The sequence below is a fragment of the Callionymus lyra genome, chromosome 9 (genome assembly GCF_982586985.1).
Source record: "Callionymus lyra chromosome 9, fCalLyr1.hap1.1, whole genome shotgun sequence".
NCBI classification, from domain to species: Eukaryota; Metazoa; Chordata; class Actinopteri; order Syngnathiformes; family Callionymidae; genus Callionymus; species Callionymus lyra.
In genome coordinates, this window is record NC_141826.1 from 8,944,630 (window position 1) to 8,961,928 (window position 17,299).

At 40.7% G+C, this 17,299-nt stretch overlaps 1 protein-coding gene across 13 annotated transcripts in view; it reads right to left on the minus strand.

The window, feature by feature from the left end:
• The window catches only part of tenm2a (teneurin transmembrane protein 2a), a 215,016-nt gene that overhangs the window by 141,221 nt on the left and 56,496 nt on the right, over window positions 1-17,299 (minus strand). For 2 of the 13 annotated variants that reach the window (XM_087798492.1, XM_087798490.1), the window contains exon 1: window positions 3,663-4,572. The exons of the other annotated variants lie outside the window; for them this stretch is intronic. In XM_087798492.1, the coding sequence (XP_087654618.1) occupies window positions 3,663-3,714 (52 nt within the window). In that variant the 5' untranslated portion in view covers window positions 3,715-4,572. Of the gene's footprint in view, window positions 1-3,662; window positions 4,573-17,299 lie in introns of those variants that run through there. 13 annotated transcript variants of the gene reach the window in all.

Sequence of the window (17,299 nt, forward strand, 5' to 3'; positions counted from 1 at the left end):
GATTAAAGTTTTTACTATCCTTATATCAAAACCGTTTTGTAGTGGCCTGTTAATCCTACTACTCTTTGGCCGTTTCCACTCCCTTCCAAACAGGTTGACCCCAATTTTTGGTGAGATTGTACCGGCCGACATGCATCACCAAATATGCCCATTAAAAAAAAAAAAAGGCCACGTGGAAGGCTGCGATGATACAAAGTGATCAGTGAAAGAAATTTGATCAAACAAATACTCGAAATTAAAGCTGCAAGTTCAGTGATGACTGTTTATAACTATTGTCCAACTCAAGCACGGAATTCACTCCAATTCCTCGTTCATTTCGTCCACTATAAACAGGAAGCAAAACCTTATTCAGAGCAAGCATTTTAATTGGTTTTCATTCTAAAAATCTCCTCAACCTCGTAACTTCATCCTTGGGAACTGAAAGATGGATGAAAAACACTGCTCACTCCTCACGGTCACCAATCGACAACCCCTGCCTGCTGCCATGGCACCTACCAATCATCCTACTGACGATCCAATTTATTTGGTGCATTTGAAAAAGAAAAAAGGCTCTGTTGTATTTACTATTTCGGCTCAGACATTTACTACACTACGACATCACAGCCAGCGAACGCGAACGACTAGTTAAAAGCTTTTTTTTATGAGTCAACAAAACTTCAATTGTGCCAATCACAAATTATTTCTATTATCAACAAGACACATGTGACTTTAATCCCAATGGAATGTAACCGGGTTACATGTGATGACGCCACTGATTGGTCGAACCGTGTACCAGTTTTTAACACAATAAAAAAATTGTTCCATTTAAAATTTTAACTGCTTTTAACTTACAAACAGTTACTATATAAATAAAAATTACTTACTTACTCACTTACAATTGAATTACTAATTATCTCGTCTCAGCCAATCAGAGGCGTCGTCGCAATCTTTTGCCGAAAGTCATCAACGTTTCAAAAAAGATTGGATTAAACAAGATCGTCTTTTTATCGATAGAAGTTTTATGTGTGGTATAAAGTTCCCTCTTATCGCATCTATGTGGCATTGTTCCTTCAATTCGGAAAAAAAAGAGAAGGAGCGACATGCCCGAAAAAGAATGCTTAACACACATCAGAACATGGCAAACAAAATGAAACGTATAAATCGGAGTCGTTGGCCTCGACGGCCCCTTGATGTGGCCCCGCAAAAGAAACGTATCAACACACCCCTGCCTTAACTCAAGTTGTGCATACGTTTCTTTTTCATTTCAAAATGTTCAATGCTTCAGCCGGTCGACCGGCTGCTTCTTAATCATCTGGCACCATAACCGATTAGATGAGCTAGAAAACTCCGCCTCCATTACCTTCTCTCATACATGCCCGGCGTGTAATATACTCGGCTGCACAGGAGGTGCCGCGCACACACACACACACACACACCGACCGACACGTACACAATAATGCAAGGTGCATCGGTGAGGACACGGGAAGTGAGAAGGGGGGCTGAAAGCAATCTTCTAACTGACCTTGAGTGGGGAGGACAAAACGATGGTGGGGGGTTGGTGGGGGGGGGCGTGAGGAAAAAAGAAGTGAAATACATAATCTGTCTCCACGAGCAACAAAGCAACAAGCTCCTTCCACGGTGATGGAGGGCGAGCAGCGTGGCAGACGAGACCTTCCAGAACAGGAGATGCAGATGCAGAAAGATGAGAGGAGGCTCGCGGCTGCGATTTATAGGTCTAGAGGCAGAAATACTTGGCGGCGATGAAAGTGGCAAAAGAGCAGCAGACAGAAGCAGATGGATAAAGAGAGAGGAGGCAGAAAGAGAGATGACCGGGCCTTTGTAGATCAGTGTCGTTGCTCACTTTTGAGTCAGTTTTTTTACTGAGGCAAAGTTTTAATGATTCACAGCCCAACGCATAATGGTGTGCGTGTGTGTGTGTGTGTGTGTGTGTGTGTACGAGCCAATAGTCTTGCAACAGAGAACATTATTACCATCTGTTCCCACACATGCTTATTTGTTTAGCGGTGACACGCATGTCTTCTTCAATCCAACTCCTATTTTTTTTTCTTTTCTTTTCCTCTCTCTGTGTTTCTTATAAACTTCATTTCTCTCCTCGAATATGACTTGTTGTGTACATTCCCATTCAATCAATCACACTGAATAATCCCCCAAAAATGTAAATAGGACTTGTTATGAGCAACACAGCAACCCTTCTTTCTAATGAAAGTCTGCGGTCATCTCGTGTCACCGTCAGTACCTGCAGAGGCCATTGGGTGGAGCTGGTGCCTGACTGAGGGAGAGAGCAAAGGCTGGGCAGCAGAGGGAAATATTTTTTGAGTTGATGATCTGGCAGAGAGTTAAAAAAAAAAAGAAGGTGTGTTGAATGAATAAGTGTGAGGGATTGTTGTGTATAGTGACTGGAAACACACCTGAATAGAATTAGTCAAATTACAAAAAAAATAAATTAAAAAAAACTGAAGATATGTCGCTAGTTTAAACCAAATAAAAGATGAAAGAACAGATAGCGTTTATAATCCACTAAAATATTTTTTCCTTCTTTCTTTACTTAAAGGCGTGCACCTTCGTGACCATGGGTTGACTGAATGAAGCTTCCTTCCATCTATTGCTGTCAAATCAACAGGAGCGTATACATCCTTTTTTTCTTTTAATCTGATCTTAGATGACGCTGCTTCGTGACAGCTGAACATGTGCGAGGTGGCGTGCGGAGGGTCTATCTGACTACAATGGCGGGGGGGCCGCACCAGCCAAAGGGACCACCCGCTTAGTCTAGCAGGAAGCAAAGCCACTGATCTGTCATCTGTCTTCATAGACCCAGCAGTCAGGACCATCCTAATTAGTTGCCAAGGAAACCGCGGCTGACTCCCCCTTTGGTCTTGCCACAGCAACCGCGTAAGAATTAAAAACTGGAAGAAAAAAAACAACTTTTTTACTCCGAATATTTCAGCACCTCCGTCGTGTATATTCATGATGTGCACTGAGACAGATGTGCCATTGATGCTGCTGCGAGGGTGTGTGTGCCACGTTGTGATTGTCTGTGGAAACTGTTTGATTAGGTTGGCAATTGCTAGCAATCTCCTGACACCCGCAAAGCAATCAAACAACTATTATAAAACACACACAAACAAAAATACACTGGAGAGATCGACACACTTAACCTCTCTCTGCTGATGTCAAACTCTTCTGTCAAACGATTGCTCCCACATAACCCCCCCCCCCCCTGACCGACACACACACACACGATCTTCATATGTTCACTCAATCTGCATTGATGGAATTAAAAAGCAATAACCTTGTAAATATCGGAAGAACACACGCTTGAATACATTATGGATTCTGGAGGAACTTGTGTCCCCTCACGTTTTTTTTTTGGTGCCATCAGCTTCCTGTCAATCACTGCAATTAACAGCAGTTGAAGTGAAGCTAAAGGCTGAGGCTTGACCACCAGAAGGTGCAACACTCGCATTCACAGATGCCAATCAGAACTTCAAGCACAGTTCAAAGCAGACCTCGATTCTGATGCATTCTGTTTGATCCTTCCCGACACACACACACACACACATCTGACGGTATTCCTGCGGTGGATTCCTGATGATGAGGATTAAAGTCCAACAAAAAAAAAAGCATCTGCTCTTTCTCTCCGCACAATCAGAAAAGGGACTCACCTGTCTCGTGAGAGAGGGTCTTGGTCCTTCCTGTGTTGCCGGAGTGATGCATCGCTCCGTACTTGTGTCTCTCCCTGATTAACCCTCTACCCTTATCTCCTCGCCTCCACACTCCGCTCCCCTCCACTCCCTTTAGAGTTATTCTTTCTTGATTCTCAATGTTTTGTTTTTCGGGGTTTTCTCTCCTTCTGGGCTGCTCCTCTTTTTCTTGTTTCCCCTCTTTAAATCTTTTTTTTTTTTCTTTTTTCCTTTCTGTTGTTTGTCTGAGTTTGGAGAGGAACAATCCGTTTAGCCGAGTGCCGGAGCGCCGCTCAAGACAGTGAGAGCTGGAGAGCCCGGAGGAGAGACTTCTTGCAGCGTGGTGGACAAAACAGGCTCGCACATGTGCCGCTGTCGTGTGGCGAGAGGAACACCACTGATCAAAAAATACCACAAGGGATGCACAAGATGCTCCGTACAGATTTCCTCCTTTTTCTCTTCCTGGAGCCTTATTGTTCTCAGTCCTTTTTTTGGTTCAATCCGGGGCAAATCAAGGCCAAGTCGGGCATAAGGGAATGGATGGATGAGGAGACACTGAGGGTGGAAAAAAGAGTGCCTTTCAGCCTGTGGCAGGCAGAACAGAAGAGACGGAGAGATACGGCTGCAGCTCCATCTTCCATCTGGCCACAGATGAGACTGAGAGCAGATTCAACACACACATGCTCGCTCCCTACCTCCCTCCCTCCGTCTCTCTCTCTCCATCCCTCTCTCTCTTTCTCTTTCTCTCTCTCTCTCGCGCTTTCTCTCTCAGCACCACCAAGATGGAGGGGGAGGAAGGATGACAGCAGGAGCTAACAAATGAGCCAAAGGGATGGAGGAAAAAAAAAGGGGAAGGGTGAGACACTGAACGGGTGACGCTGTAGTGGAGAAGAAGAAGAAGAAGAAGAAGAAGGAGGTGGAGAAGAGAGTGGGAGAACATGAGGGAGCTGACGAATGTGTGCGAGAGTGACAGAATGTGACAAGACACACATCAAAAATGTAGAGTGAAAAAAAAGAGGAGGCAAAGGACGGGAAAGAGAAGACACGAGGGACTGTGTGGCGAGAGGCTTTTGGGAAGAAAAAAAAAAGAAAAGAAGGTGAAAGAGAAAGACCGGTTGGAGGTGAGTTTAAAAAAAGGAGTGCAGCAGCCGGAGGAAGGAGAGGATAGGGGCAGAGGACACTGCGGAGATGAAGCCGGTAATATGTCACATCTCACATGGGCGGGTTAGCATTCGCAACATGTCCCAAAAATAGAAGAACAAAGTCGAACGGAGCCGGAGGATCCCGGGCAACAGATCTCGTTTTTTAAGGAAAAACTCTCGCCTGCGTGGGCCAAATGTCGACCTGTTTGTAATCCCCCTCAGATCATTCAGGAATTAAAAAAGAAAAACAACCTTTCAATTACGACACGTGTGGAGACTTCAGCAGGTAGGCGAAGGTCCTGGTAGCGCCCAGCAGAGGGCAGACATATTTTCACAGATCTACAAGAAGTCTTTTATATATGAAGCAAAGAAGATACTTTCATCAAATCCTTTTTTTGCGTACTCTGACAGTTAAGCAATATAAACACATATATTCTAGTTCCATTGTTGCGTGCGTTTGACGAAAGAATACATCTTTCTCAGTGAACAATGCTATAGAGAAGAGTGGAGACAATGTGTGGACGAGGATGTGAGAGAAAGCGAGAACAATGCACATGCATGCAGCAGCATAGGTCAGAATGGGAGGAAAAAAAAAAAACTCTTGGTGAAAAGAGAAGAAAAGGGGCAAATTACCACTCATGTTCCACAATGTGACGCTCCCAAGCATCTCTCGTCATCCATCACTGGATTCAAATTTTGGAGGTACTAACAAAAGTTATTATTCGATGATAGCTTTGACTTAGATTTAAAGGGAAAGTTCAATCAATATCCTATTCATTTTTTTTACTCACTCTCATATTAACAAAGGGATGGGATTATTTTTAGATTAATTAATTCCTTGAGAAGAAATGTATGTCCATATGACAGTTGGGACCGGGACTTCGTCCGAAAATGACTTCAAAACATCCAAATAACTCCGTACTGCTTGTCTGTACCATCCATCTTGTGAAGAAGCCGGGACATGAGAAATTGTCGGGAGCCATCTTAAAATATAGATTTATTTAATATTTTTCTGAAACAATTTCTCGTTTCAGGGCTTCAATACAATAGGGACGCTACAGACAAGCAGTTTGGAGGTATTTGGATGTCTTTAAGTGTGTATTTTTGGACAAAGAAATGCATTCATATCTATCTGTACCTTCAAAAAGATACGGATTGCTCTGAAAACCTTTGTCGACATGAGAGTGAGTAGAACATTTTTGAAATTTGGTGAACCATCCATTTAAGTCTGTGGTAGATGCATGATTAAATACACCTGATACAGAAACAAATTTTCTTCCAGACAATACCTTGTAATACTCCATCATGTCCCAAGCTTTACACGCACGCATGCGCAACACGATATAGGTCCTTGTTGAGGTTATTAATCATCGCCATGCAACATCATTAGACTCGCCAGACCAGAATGGCCACCATATATAATACGGCGCACATGTGGGCGGTCCCTGAGAGACGGCTGGTTCAAAAGAGAACACGTGAACCTGCAGCACTTCAGCATTGAGGGTCAGTGAATGTGGAGAAGTAGAGAGCTGTGGAAGCGTAGGAAAAGGTCACGCAGATAGATTCTATAGCAGCGATTTTGTAAAGGATAAAAAACCTTCACATAGGTTCCTTCTACACACGTTACACTGTTCAGTATATGTATCATTTGAGCTAGACTTTAGTATCGGGTGTTTCATTTTCACTTGACCGAGGGGAAACGAAGCATAAATTAAAAAATCTGCTGACCTTCTTCAACTCATTATTGTAGGAACACTTGACTGTCTGTCCAGTCTCGACCAGAAATGGAGACAAAACTCGCCCGGATTACGTTACAGCTTTACCTATATCCAAGTTTAGAAGCCAGTGGATTTGGAGTTGAGTCAACGAAGATGTTTCAAGATATTCATTTGTTCCACATTCTACTTAGTTTTTTTTTTGCCAACCATCTGGGGGGGCCACATAAAAATAACTTGGCTGAAAAGATTTGTTTTTACTCTTGTAGATATCTGACTTGTAGATATTTTACTAGTGCAGATACCCATCATCTTTGTCCCTTATCTTATCTTAAACAAAGGCATCTTTATAATTTGTAATGCAAAAATATGACGATTATATTCTTTGATTTTGAGAAAACTATCTGATGGGCCACTTTTATTGCATACGCCAGAAAACAACATTTAATTGTTGACGACTTGCACTCGTTTAGTGTCTTAAAAAACTAAAGTTAGTGATAAAGTAAGCGTAAACCAGGGTCTTAGAGTTGAGAAATAAACTAAAAAACCTTTTTTTTTGTGCTTGTTACATCTCAGCTGAATTGTGATTAATCACATCCATTGACAGCCCTAGTTATGATGGATAGTTGCGTGCACCTGTCATACACACCTTGACTTCATCATGAATTCCATTTGATTGATTGACCAAGTATATATTTAAGGCGCACTCCATCGTGCCAAATATTGTGGTTGCACTATTTTTTTTTAGGGGGCTGTTAACGACGAAGACCTTTTTGTCCTTCGTCACCTCACATATACCTTTTCCACACAACCCGTCTCCTCCTGTTTCTCCTCTCTTGACCTGGAGGGACGGAGGGAGGGAGGGAGGGAGGGAGGTAGGGAGGGAGGGAGCGCCGAACGAGAGAGAGGGAGAGCGGAATAGACCACGAGGGAAGGTGTGCTATAAGGTGCTCCTGTGGGTGGAACACGGTCATTTGTCACGAGGCTGAGAGCTTAAGAAAAGACTAGTTAACCTTTACAGCTGATCCCCCCGAGACACAGGAATAAACACAGGCCAGCAAAACACCCTCCTCTGGCGCACACCTCTGCAATATGCATAACCTACGTGCACACCACGTGCGCACACGGGCGGACGCACACCTCACAATCGATAGCCCGAGAAGCCGATCTTCTGCTTCCTCCTCTCTCGATCGCGGGCGAAAAATAAGGCCGATTGTTTTTTCCACGATCCAATCTTTCCTCCCCTCCTTCCTCCTTCCTTCCCCCCGCTCCTTGTCATCCGCACGCCCTGCCATAGTAATTAATCACCTTGTGCTAATTAGCTATTAACTAATAACAGATTGACATGCCCGTGTGTGCACGTCTGAGTGTGTCCACGCGAGCATGTGTGTGTCGCCGGCGCCAGCCTCTGCACACTAAAGTGATTAATAAGGTTAAGCTCTTATTAGAGGAGGGGGCAAGAGTGGTGCGTACACATCCACCTGTATACACACACACACACACACACACACACACACACGTCTTCACTAGTTCCTTTCTTCAGTGAAGCGTGTGATTCTCAGCGATAAGGCTGAAGACAAAACTGGGGCAGGGGAGAAAAAAAAAACAACAAATAAATACCTGTCACCATATATTCTTATTAGCCAGAGGCTGTCTGCTTTAATCACACAGAAATAAAGCCGAGCGGCTCCGTAATATACATCATAACAATTGAGCATGGTTGGTAACACTTTTCCTTATCTCATTTCATCATCTTTGACAGATTTACACTTCACGTTGGAATAGTATTAACACACCTATTACCACCACAGATTGGGAACTTGGCAAAACAAGAGTATAATTTATAAGCGACGGACTTTCTTTTTTAAATAAGGACCGAATGTTTCTGTTTGGATACTGACTCAGCACCTTCGTGCCACATTGGTCAGCTGTTGTCTGGTTTCGACAACTGTCGTACCACTCTTCGCTCTTCATGAGCGGCAAACTGATAGGAATTGTGGTGGCGTGAAGGGTTATTGTTTCCAAGATCACTGACATCATCCTGGATTGGCTTCTCCAGCTACATAAAACAAACACACTGAGAGATTGGGAAAACATCTTATGCAACGAGATTGGGAAACATCTTGTGAAATCGTCTTGGCCGAGTGTTCAGACACCAGGCACACCAAGGAGGTCCGGAGGGCGGAACCCCACTGTTGCATAACCTCTTTGTTCCTTCTTCAATAGATTCATGAAATTCATGAATGAGTTTGAAAATAATAGAACATTTAAACACCATTTAAAACTCTTTTAATAACAATTACTATATACTACTTGCCAAACATAGAGCAGGTTCATCTGCGTATGATTCAAGGATTACGCAGATTCTAACTGTTTTTATTTTTTCAAACATATTTTTTACAGATATTTGCCCATTTATAAAAACAGCTGACTGAAGACTATTGAAGATAAAACCAGTCATCTCAGATTGCTTAATCATTTCATTTTAGAGTCCTTACTATGTATAAAAAGTCAAACCTTTCTTTATTTAAACCTGTAGTTTTAAACTCAACTATGCAACTGGCCAAAATCTTTAAACAATCAAGGTTGCGGGCAAAATGAAAATATTTATTTACCAAACTATCTGGACCAGAAAATGTGATTATGCTTGAGATATTGTCTTTTCAGATTTGGTGGCTCAGTCTATCGTTTTTATCCATCTATGTTTTTTCTTCTTTACCAAGAGCACTCATCTAAATTCCTTTTCCCGACAAGACTTTTAATCTCATTGTGAAAATCTCTATAAAGACTAGCATCCAAATAGACAATCCAAATGAATATAACTCTTGGTGGATTCTGAGCGAACCTGCTGGGTGGGCCACATAAAATTACCTGATGGGACAGATTTGGCCCGCTGGTGTTATTTTTGACTGGATTTAATCAACCAGTAACTTACAGCCAAAAGCCACGACTAATATTGACTAAGTTCCATCTATAAAATAAATTGTGGGGAAGGAAAAGCATTAAATCATAGCATATATTCTAACAATTCTCAAGCCATCAAACTAAGATAAACCAAGTCCACCGGTGTATAATTTTAGTCACAACATCCAGCTCTGATGACCTGGTTTGTCTTTTAAGAACTGGACACCTCCACGCAGCATAATGAGATCAATCTGGTGACCATCTGAACAGGAGGTGGTAGTCTTGGACTCCTTCTCGTTCTTTCAACAGCTGCTGTGGTCACAGTCAAATGCTAAATTCATATATTGTCTTGTCTTGTTTGTTCATATTCAAATCATCCAAAAAAAGTGTCAAGTGCAGAATTAGTTGTTTGATATTGGCAAATGTTTACAGTCGGCTCTGAAGCTCTTCCGAAATATGAAAGGGAAAGAAACAGGAAACAGAAACAGTTATTGCCGAGCAGAATTGTTGAAGACTGAGAATAATCCAGCAAAACACAAAGGTCCTCTTCTTGTTCGTGCCGTTTGGAACACAACTGTTTCAGCCCCGTGGACAGCTCCGGGAAGACATTCCAGCGTATCCTTCTGATCTTTGCCTGTTGCTGAGCACCAACCCTGCTTCTGTGGAGGCCAACTCAAAGGTATTGTGGAGAAGCGATTACAGATTCATAGAGAACATCAGCTAATGAATAGAAACAAATGCCTCGCAAGAGAAAGGTTGCTTAACTTGATTTAAATCGAAGACGCTGTTTGATTTAGGAGCCTGTATGTGTCTCCACCTCACTGCACTTTACAATTTAAACCTGATCCTGATGATGTTGAATATGAAGAAAAGTATTTCGGCCAATGATGACATTACTGATTTCATACTTATTTAAAATAGACTATTATTTATAGTGAATTACTTTTCATTGCACATATTAAGGGGTTAACACACCTAATTTAATCTTAAATTTCTTCTTTATTTCCTGTTAACAATCAGTAATTAGGGTGTTGTTCATCTTGAACTACTTAATATCATGTTATTAAAGGTAGACTATCGTCACAAAGAACAAGGTGTGAGTTAGTACTTTATAATGCATAATATGAGGAAAGCTTTCTGTAAATACAAATATAAATAAGCAGCTTTTTAATAGTTAATATGTGATCCCCATTCCAGTCCCATTCTTCAAGTGTATGTCCTTAGAACAACATTCAAGGCTAGGGCTGTAAAAATATGTGGAAATAATATATATACATGTATATATATTTAAACATATTAGATAATAAATTACAATATTTTGCATGTTCAATTCACTTGTTTTTTTGTATTTTGTGTGTGATATGAGGGAACTTCACTGGAGGAAAAATGATTCTTACGTTACTTATAAAAAATATGACATGGGTTTTAAAATGTTTACTATTTATTTAGCTTTCTAGCATTTATAAGTAATAATATGGTAATTTTATACAATTTCCTGTCTTACTTTGTCTGCATATAAATTGATGTGAGTTAGTCTTTGTGGTGATTTAGGAAAGATAGTTTTATTAACTGTTTTTTCCCCCAAAAAATGGTGGTATTTGGTGGACAAGTATGAGAAAACCGTAAATACCATGTAAACATCCACTCATCCATTTTCTGCCGTTAATTCCCTTATGAGCGCCTCGGGCGAGACGCAGGGGGACACCCTGGACAGGATGCCAGTCTGCTGCAGGGAACACACAAAGACACACGACCTTTCACACAAACACTTACACCTACCGACAATTTCCCCAAGTTCCCAATTAACCTCTGTATGTTTTTGGACTGTGGGAGGAAACCGGTGTCCCCGGAGTAAACCCATGCAACACTAGGAGAACATACAAACTCCTGATGTAAATATGAGGAGCAAAATGATAAATCGTCATAAATAGTATCATGATGTTCTATTCTATGTTAGTCTTTAGTCTTTGTTAGTCTTTGTATCCTTTGTCTTTGTAATTTTTCTTTGAGCTATGTTCTTTATCTTTAGACTTAGATTGTATTATCTTGTCTTCTTTCTCTTTATTTCTCTTTGTTCTTGTTCTTATTTTTATTTTTAATAATAGTGTCTAATTGGAAAAAAAAACAATTTCAATAAAGTTCTACCTCACCTTACCTAACCTAAAATCAAGAGGCTTTGAAAATGAATGAATTTGATTTTTAAACTTTGAAGTGAGAAAAAAAGGAGGGTTTGTATAAAGTATAAAAGTGATAAACTGATATGATAAAGGTATCAGAGGACAATGATGCAACGAGCAGAATAAAGAGAGGAAGTGCAAAAGTATGGCAGAGATAAAAGCTCGACACTTCCGAATTAATAAATTAATATCTAAAAACGTGGATGAAGTCCCTGGAAAGCAGGTTTTTAATAAAGAAAAAAAGTCGTTAAATAAAGATCATTGGATATTCGAGAGTGACCAGACGTGTGCTTGTGCACGCGAGCCAAGTACTGTAGCGTCTACGCTTCAGTGTGACTGTGACCTAACAGTGAGTCCCTCTAGAAAAGTTTTGGCACAAACAGAGACTCATTTGCATTCTCACAGTCCCCGCATTTTTTTTTGCGGGTGGCTTTAGAAGCGAACAGCTGCTTAATGGTCATAGCTCTTCAGAGACAGGACATTGGGAAACACAGAGGGGGTTAGCCAGGGTTTTCTGCTTGTACGCGCACATACGCACACACCAGGTGAAGCCTGCTACATCTGCGCTTGCGAAAGCCGGATATTACCATTTACCAGATGTTTTCTTTCCAAACAGGGCTTCGGAGGCTTCTCACGCTGTTGAATTTAACTACAGTGGAAAACAAAGCTTGCCACATGTGGATAATCGGAGGAAATCTTTGCTCAAAAGTGATAATGCATGTTTTTCTAAAGATAATTCACAGCTTGCAACAAACATATTGGTAATAGCTTCATAGCCGAGCGGCTGATCGCGGCCATGATTCCGCGCGCCGCTGATATCATTGAAATTTGAGAAGAAGAAGAAGATGGCTGGCTGAGCACGAGAGGCAGTGAAGGGTGTGTCTCTAAACCTGATTTAAAAAACAAAATAGGGGATTACGATTTTTTTTTTCCCCCGGAACCGAGGAGGTTGAGTGGCTTCTTTAATTTTTTGCGGGTCTCACACATTCAAATATTCAGTCTAAGCACCGCGGCACACAGATCAAATGGCTTTCATGGCCACGCTCATTTGGCTGTTTTACTTGACCGAACAATGCAGACACACACAGATGGGCTGCATGTCTCGAGAAGCCAAAAGACGGGATTTGGCTAAAAAAAAAAAAAAAAAAAGAAAAGAAGGTCACCGCCTCACAGCGGGGGAAACGGGGGAAAAGTCGTCTTGTGTCTGTGATCGTCTTCTCAGCAGGGAGTCTCGTGTCTTGACATCTAGTTCTCAGACATTACACAAGGTATTTACTTGACAAAGTGCATTGTCAAAAAGCAGTCAAGCGTGTGCCGATCTGTCCACACCAGTGATGGATTGGCCACGAACGAAAACAGAAGTTTCTTTTTTTTTTTTTTTCCTTCTTCACTCCTGCAAGTTGAATTATAAAACACTTTGCTCGGGATATATCTGCAGTAAACCTGAAGGCGAACAGGTTTACAGATGTCAGTAAATCACATGGAGCTCTTTTAAGCTTTGTGATTAACGCTTGCTAATTCAGGATCATGCTACGTCCCTTAATTTATCACAGCGCCACTGAATCACCGCCATGAATTTTAGGGAAAAGAGACATTTATATTGAGGTTCGTGCTGTTAAACTTGTTTTTGCAGGATGCGGTGATTTCAGTGTTTTAGTGTTGACCTTCTAAAACTTGGCTAAAAGAACTTGCAACATTTAATCATTCAGGTTGGGCCAACAGACAGGGTCAGAAATAGGTTGGACCAAATCAGTGGATGAAAAAGATGGAGAGAGGGAGTCTAAGAGAGGGACAAGATGTTAACATATGGAAGCAGAAAAGAGGCCACTAAGTAGGACCTGAAACTGGGACCCTTTTTTATAACGAGGCTGTCACCAAAAAAGAACAGCTGTATTCTAAAAAAGTGTAACATCTCCTCTTGAATTAACCTTTTCTTTTCTTCTTTCACAGATAAGTGGATGTGATTCTAACATTGTTTTTCAATAATTACACAACAACCTTGAGCATTTCAATATAATCTTACAATAAAGATTGAGGGGAAATGTCAAATTTCCTGCATTATAATATCTAATTTTTTAGCTATATTTCCAATCTGATTACTTAAAAAATTAAAATATAATAATATGTAATCTATGAATCATTTTGTTATATCAAACCTTAAGGGAAGTGTTTGCTAACCATACTGAACTCAGCTAATGCAATCATATTCCGGTATATTCCTCTTTTAAGAAGAGAAATTCCAAATATGCCCAAATACCCTTTTGTCCTCTATTTCATTACCTGGTCCGAGCCAGTCAGTGGTTGCCAGGATGTTTAAAACGCAGCTCCACAAGTGTGTGTGGTCATCATGAATCAATGACAGACCACAATCTTTCCCAATTACATTTTCTGGGTACATTTTTATTTATTTATTTTTTTTACAATCCTGTTGTTCTGCTTATTCTAAGTTGATCCTGTTAGGCTGCAGTTCCAGTCAGCAAGACTATAAATCCGCCTTGTGATTGGCAAGCACTTGGAGCTGCCAAACATTCCCAACTTCATCTAAATGCTGAACATGCAGGAGCTTTTTACCAAATAGTGCAGAAGAGCTCTAATGAATGTGCGGAGGAACGTGAAGGAGGCATGGACGGAAACTAGCTCTGCATGGGGAATTCTTAGGGCCACGTTGCGATCCTCGACTGCCCTTGTTTGTCCCTGACTGAAGGGTCTCTGTTGTCATTAATACATTCATCTAAAATGGCAAAGCAGATGAATCAACGTGTAAATGTTAAAGAAGGTTGTGTTTTTAACTTAACAAAGCTTCCAATAGTGGTAATAAAAATAATCCTGATTCTGATAGAAAAGAAAATGTTTTTTTTGTATGTGATCTAAAATTGAATGGATCTCTCTCTGTACCGATTCATTATTTCTGATGAGGGCTATAAGGTGAGACGGAGCCTGACAGAAGATGCTATAAAGAGACGGATGGCCAAATTGGGCGGCCCGGGGTGAAGCAAGTAAATACACACATTGTTACCTCCAATGAAAAGCCATGGGACATAAAAAAAAAACCCAGCTGAGATCAAACGCTGGGATTGATGGGCTTGTAATTTTCCCTTTTCTGCCTGCTAAAGATGATAAATCCCTCTATAGGGAATGTAATCAGACCGGAACAAAGAGGATACACACAAGCACCACTGCAACAAACCTGTCATGGGTAAGTAAACAGTTCTGCTCAAACAAAGAGCAGGAGTCCCCATGTGAGCCTCAAGTGTGCCAAATAATTTTAAAAACCACTTCTTCTTCAACTTCTGTTGGAACAAGGATTGAAAACTTTGGCGTGTCTGGACCAAGTGTTGTCACGAAGCTTCATGAAGCATAAAATTTCAATCAACCCTCATCCTTTTAAAGCGAGAGCGCCACCTACTGAGCTCTGTAAATGCTCACTTTGCGCGCACGGGCTGAAAATCCAGGATTCATTAGTGATGAAGTGCTTTTTATTTGTAGTTACAAAGCTAGAAGTGGTACTAAGAGTAGCTGAATTGCAGAAGGTTCATTCATTTGACGCGCTCTTGAGAACGCCAAAGATAATTCAAGATGCATTTAAAGAGATTTAAAGTGTTGATCAAAGCATTTTAAACACAAAAACATTTTTTCTTTGGAAATGAAACAATTCACTTTGGAGTCATTTTCACCAAGGACATGGACGCTTCCGACATTTCCACATAGATAAATTGTATATAAGCGCGTTTTATGAGTAAAATGAAATATTTAACCTTTTTTTTAAATGTACTAATTCATAGAAAGTATGTCATGGATACTTAAATACACAAATCAAACTATAATTTAATCTTTAAAAATCATGATTCATATTGGACCAGTTCGACATGCTAGCAAGACGTTGTTTTCTTTTTCACTGGAAATCACCCAAGACTCTATCCAATTCACAGTGGCTCAAAAATACGGTGTCTTTATGGAAATTAGAAAAAAAACAAACATTTTATTTTATTTTTCTCAATCATCATCATATGACTGTGTCTAATCCCTCTCCACCCACCGTATCATTTAACTTTTTCATGTATTAATTTCACAAATGTAGATTGATGTATTAGCATTATTTTGGTTTTTATTTCAATTTTTTCTACTTGTATATGTACTCTTGTTTCTCATAAATAGAAATAAAAAAAAAAAATCTCAGGACGTTTGATCTACTTTTTTCTTATCAATAATTTGCTTGTTTCGTTTTATTTGATTAATTTCAGTTTGTTTGTCCATAGATGTTTTTGTATCATGTCCAGTCTTCCAATAAAAAAGAGATTCACGCCACTGTAAGTCAAATCCTTGAAGGAGCCAAGGTCTTGAAGATATGTATATCGTTTTTAACAGTTTATTTTTGTAAAGAAAAGAAAACTTTTAACTTAATACTGAACTTTTTCGGGTGGGTTGCCTGAGCAAAACTATTCTGTCTAACAAAGAATCATTATTTATGAAATCAATTCCTGCATTATGTCTGCAGTGGAGAACATCTTGTGTGTTGCAGGGTGGTTAAACTGAATTCATCTACTGTGTGAATAACATGTGAGTCATTTTAAAATATACATCTGTAAATATATATGTCCTACTTGAAGGAGGAACAATAATAAAAAACAACATAAACAGTAAAAGCAATAATAATAAAAAAGTACAATAACAAGTATATTTTTACTTAAATCCAATTAAACAGGCATTCTTCAAGCAGCAAATTGATGCTTAAATTACTTTAAGATATAATAACACAAACATTCTAATATTCTTGCATTTGGGTCGAGTAAGTGCGGGTAAAATGGAGTTATGATTTCATGCTATATATCTCCTCGGCCGCCTATTAACTGGGCATGAGTGCTGCCTCTTCACCAGACAGAATGGATTAAGATGCCTATATGCCCCGTCGATCAATACAGATAAGCTATGGCCACATTAATGGCTTGTGACAACACAGGCGGGACCGCAGAGCCGGCGCGCAAGCAGCTCCCGCTACCGCCGACGAGCTAATATGTGTGAGCGCATTGTGCACACTTAGAAAAATAGTTATTGTTAGTCAATAAGCAATTTCTACTTGTAGATTGGAAGACATTAATTGATTCTCCATGAAAAAGGGGGGGGGGGAAGAGACGGAGGGAAAAAGAGAGAGATCGGGGGTCATGATGATGGATAGGTAAAAAGAAAAAGGTGGTCTCAGAAGGATGAGTGTAAAAATAGGATCGCACCTTTCCCTCGATATCGTCCCTCACTGCACGTTTATCCAATCTACGGCTGCCGTCGTATGCTCCCATGACAACTCTCCTTTCACCTCCGTCTCTCGAGTTGTTGTTTTCCCCGATTCGGAGCATCTTTTCCTTCCTCCCGTGTCCATTTACTCATCCGCTTACACCTACACCGAGCGCGGACAAAAGACAAAAACCTTTCCATCCCGCCGGGCCTTCTCTTCATCACTCTCAACTGCAAGAGGCTTTAAATTTTTCACCGCGCGAATCCCCCGATGACACACTTACACGGTACACTTTGACTTACTGTTATGAAAAACCTATATTTACAGTCGGCGACCGCCTTGTCTCGCTTTTGTCTTTTTTGTTAGCATTCACACATTCAACACACTTTAACAAGCGGGATGCTAATGGACGCCGTCCGGAGCGCCGCTCATTGTCTCTCCGCTCGGCGCCGGC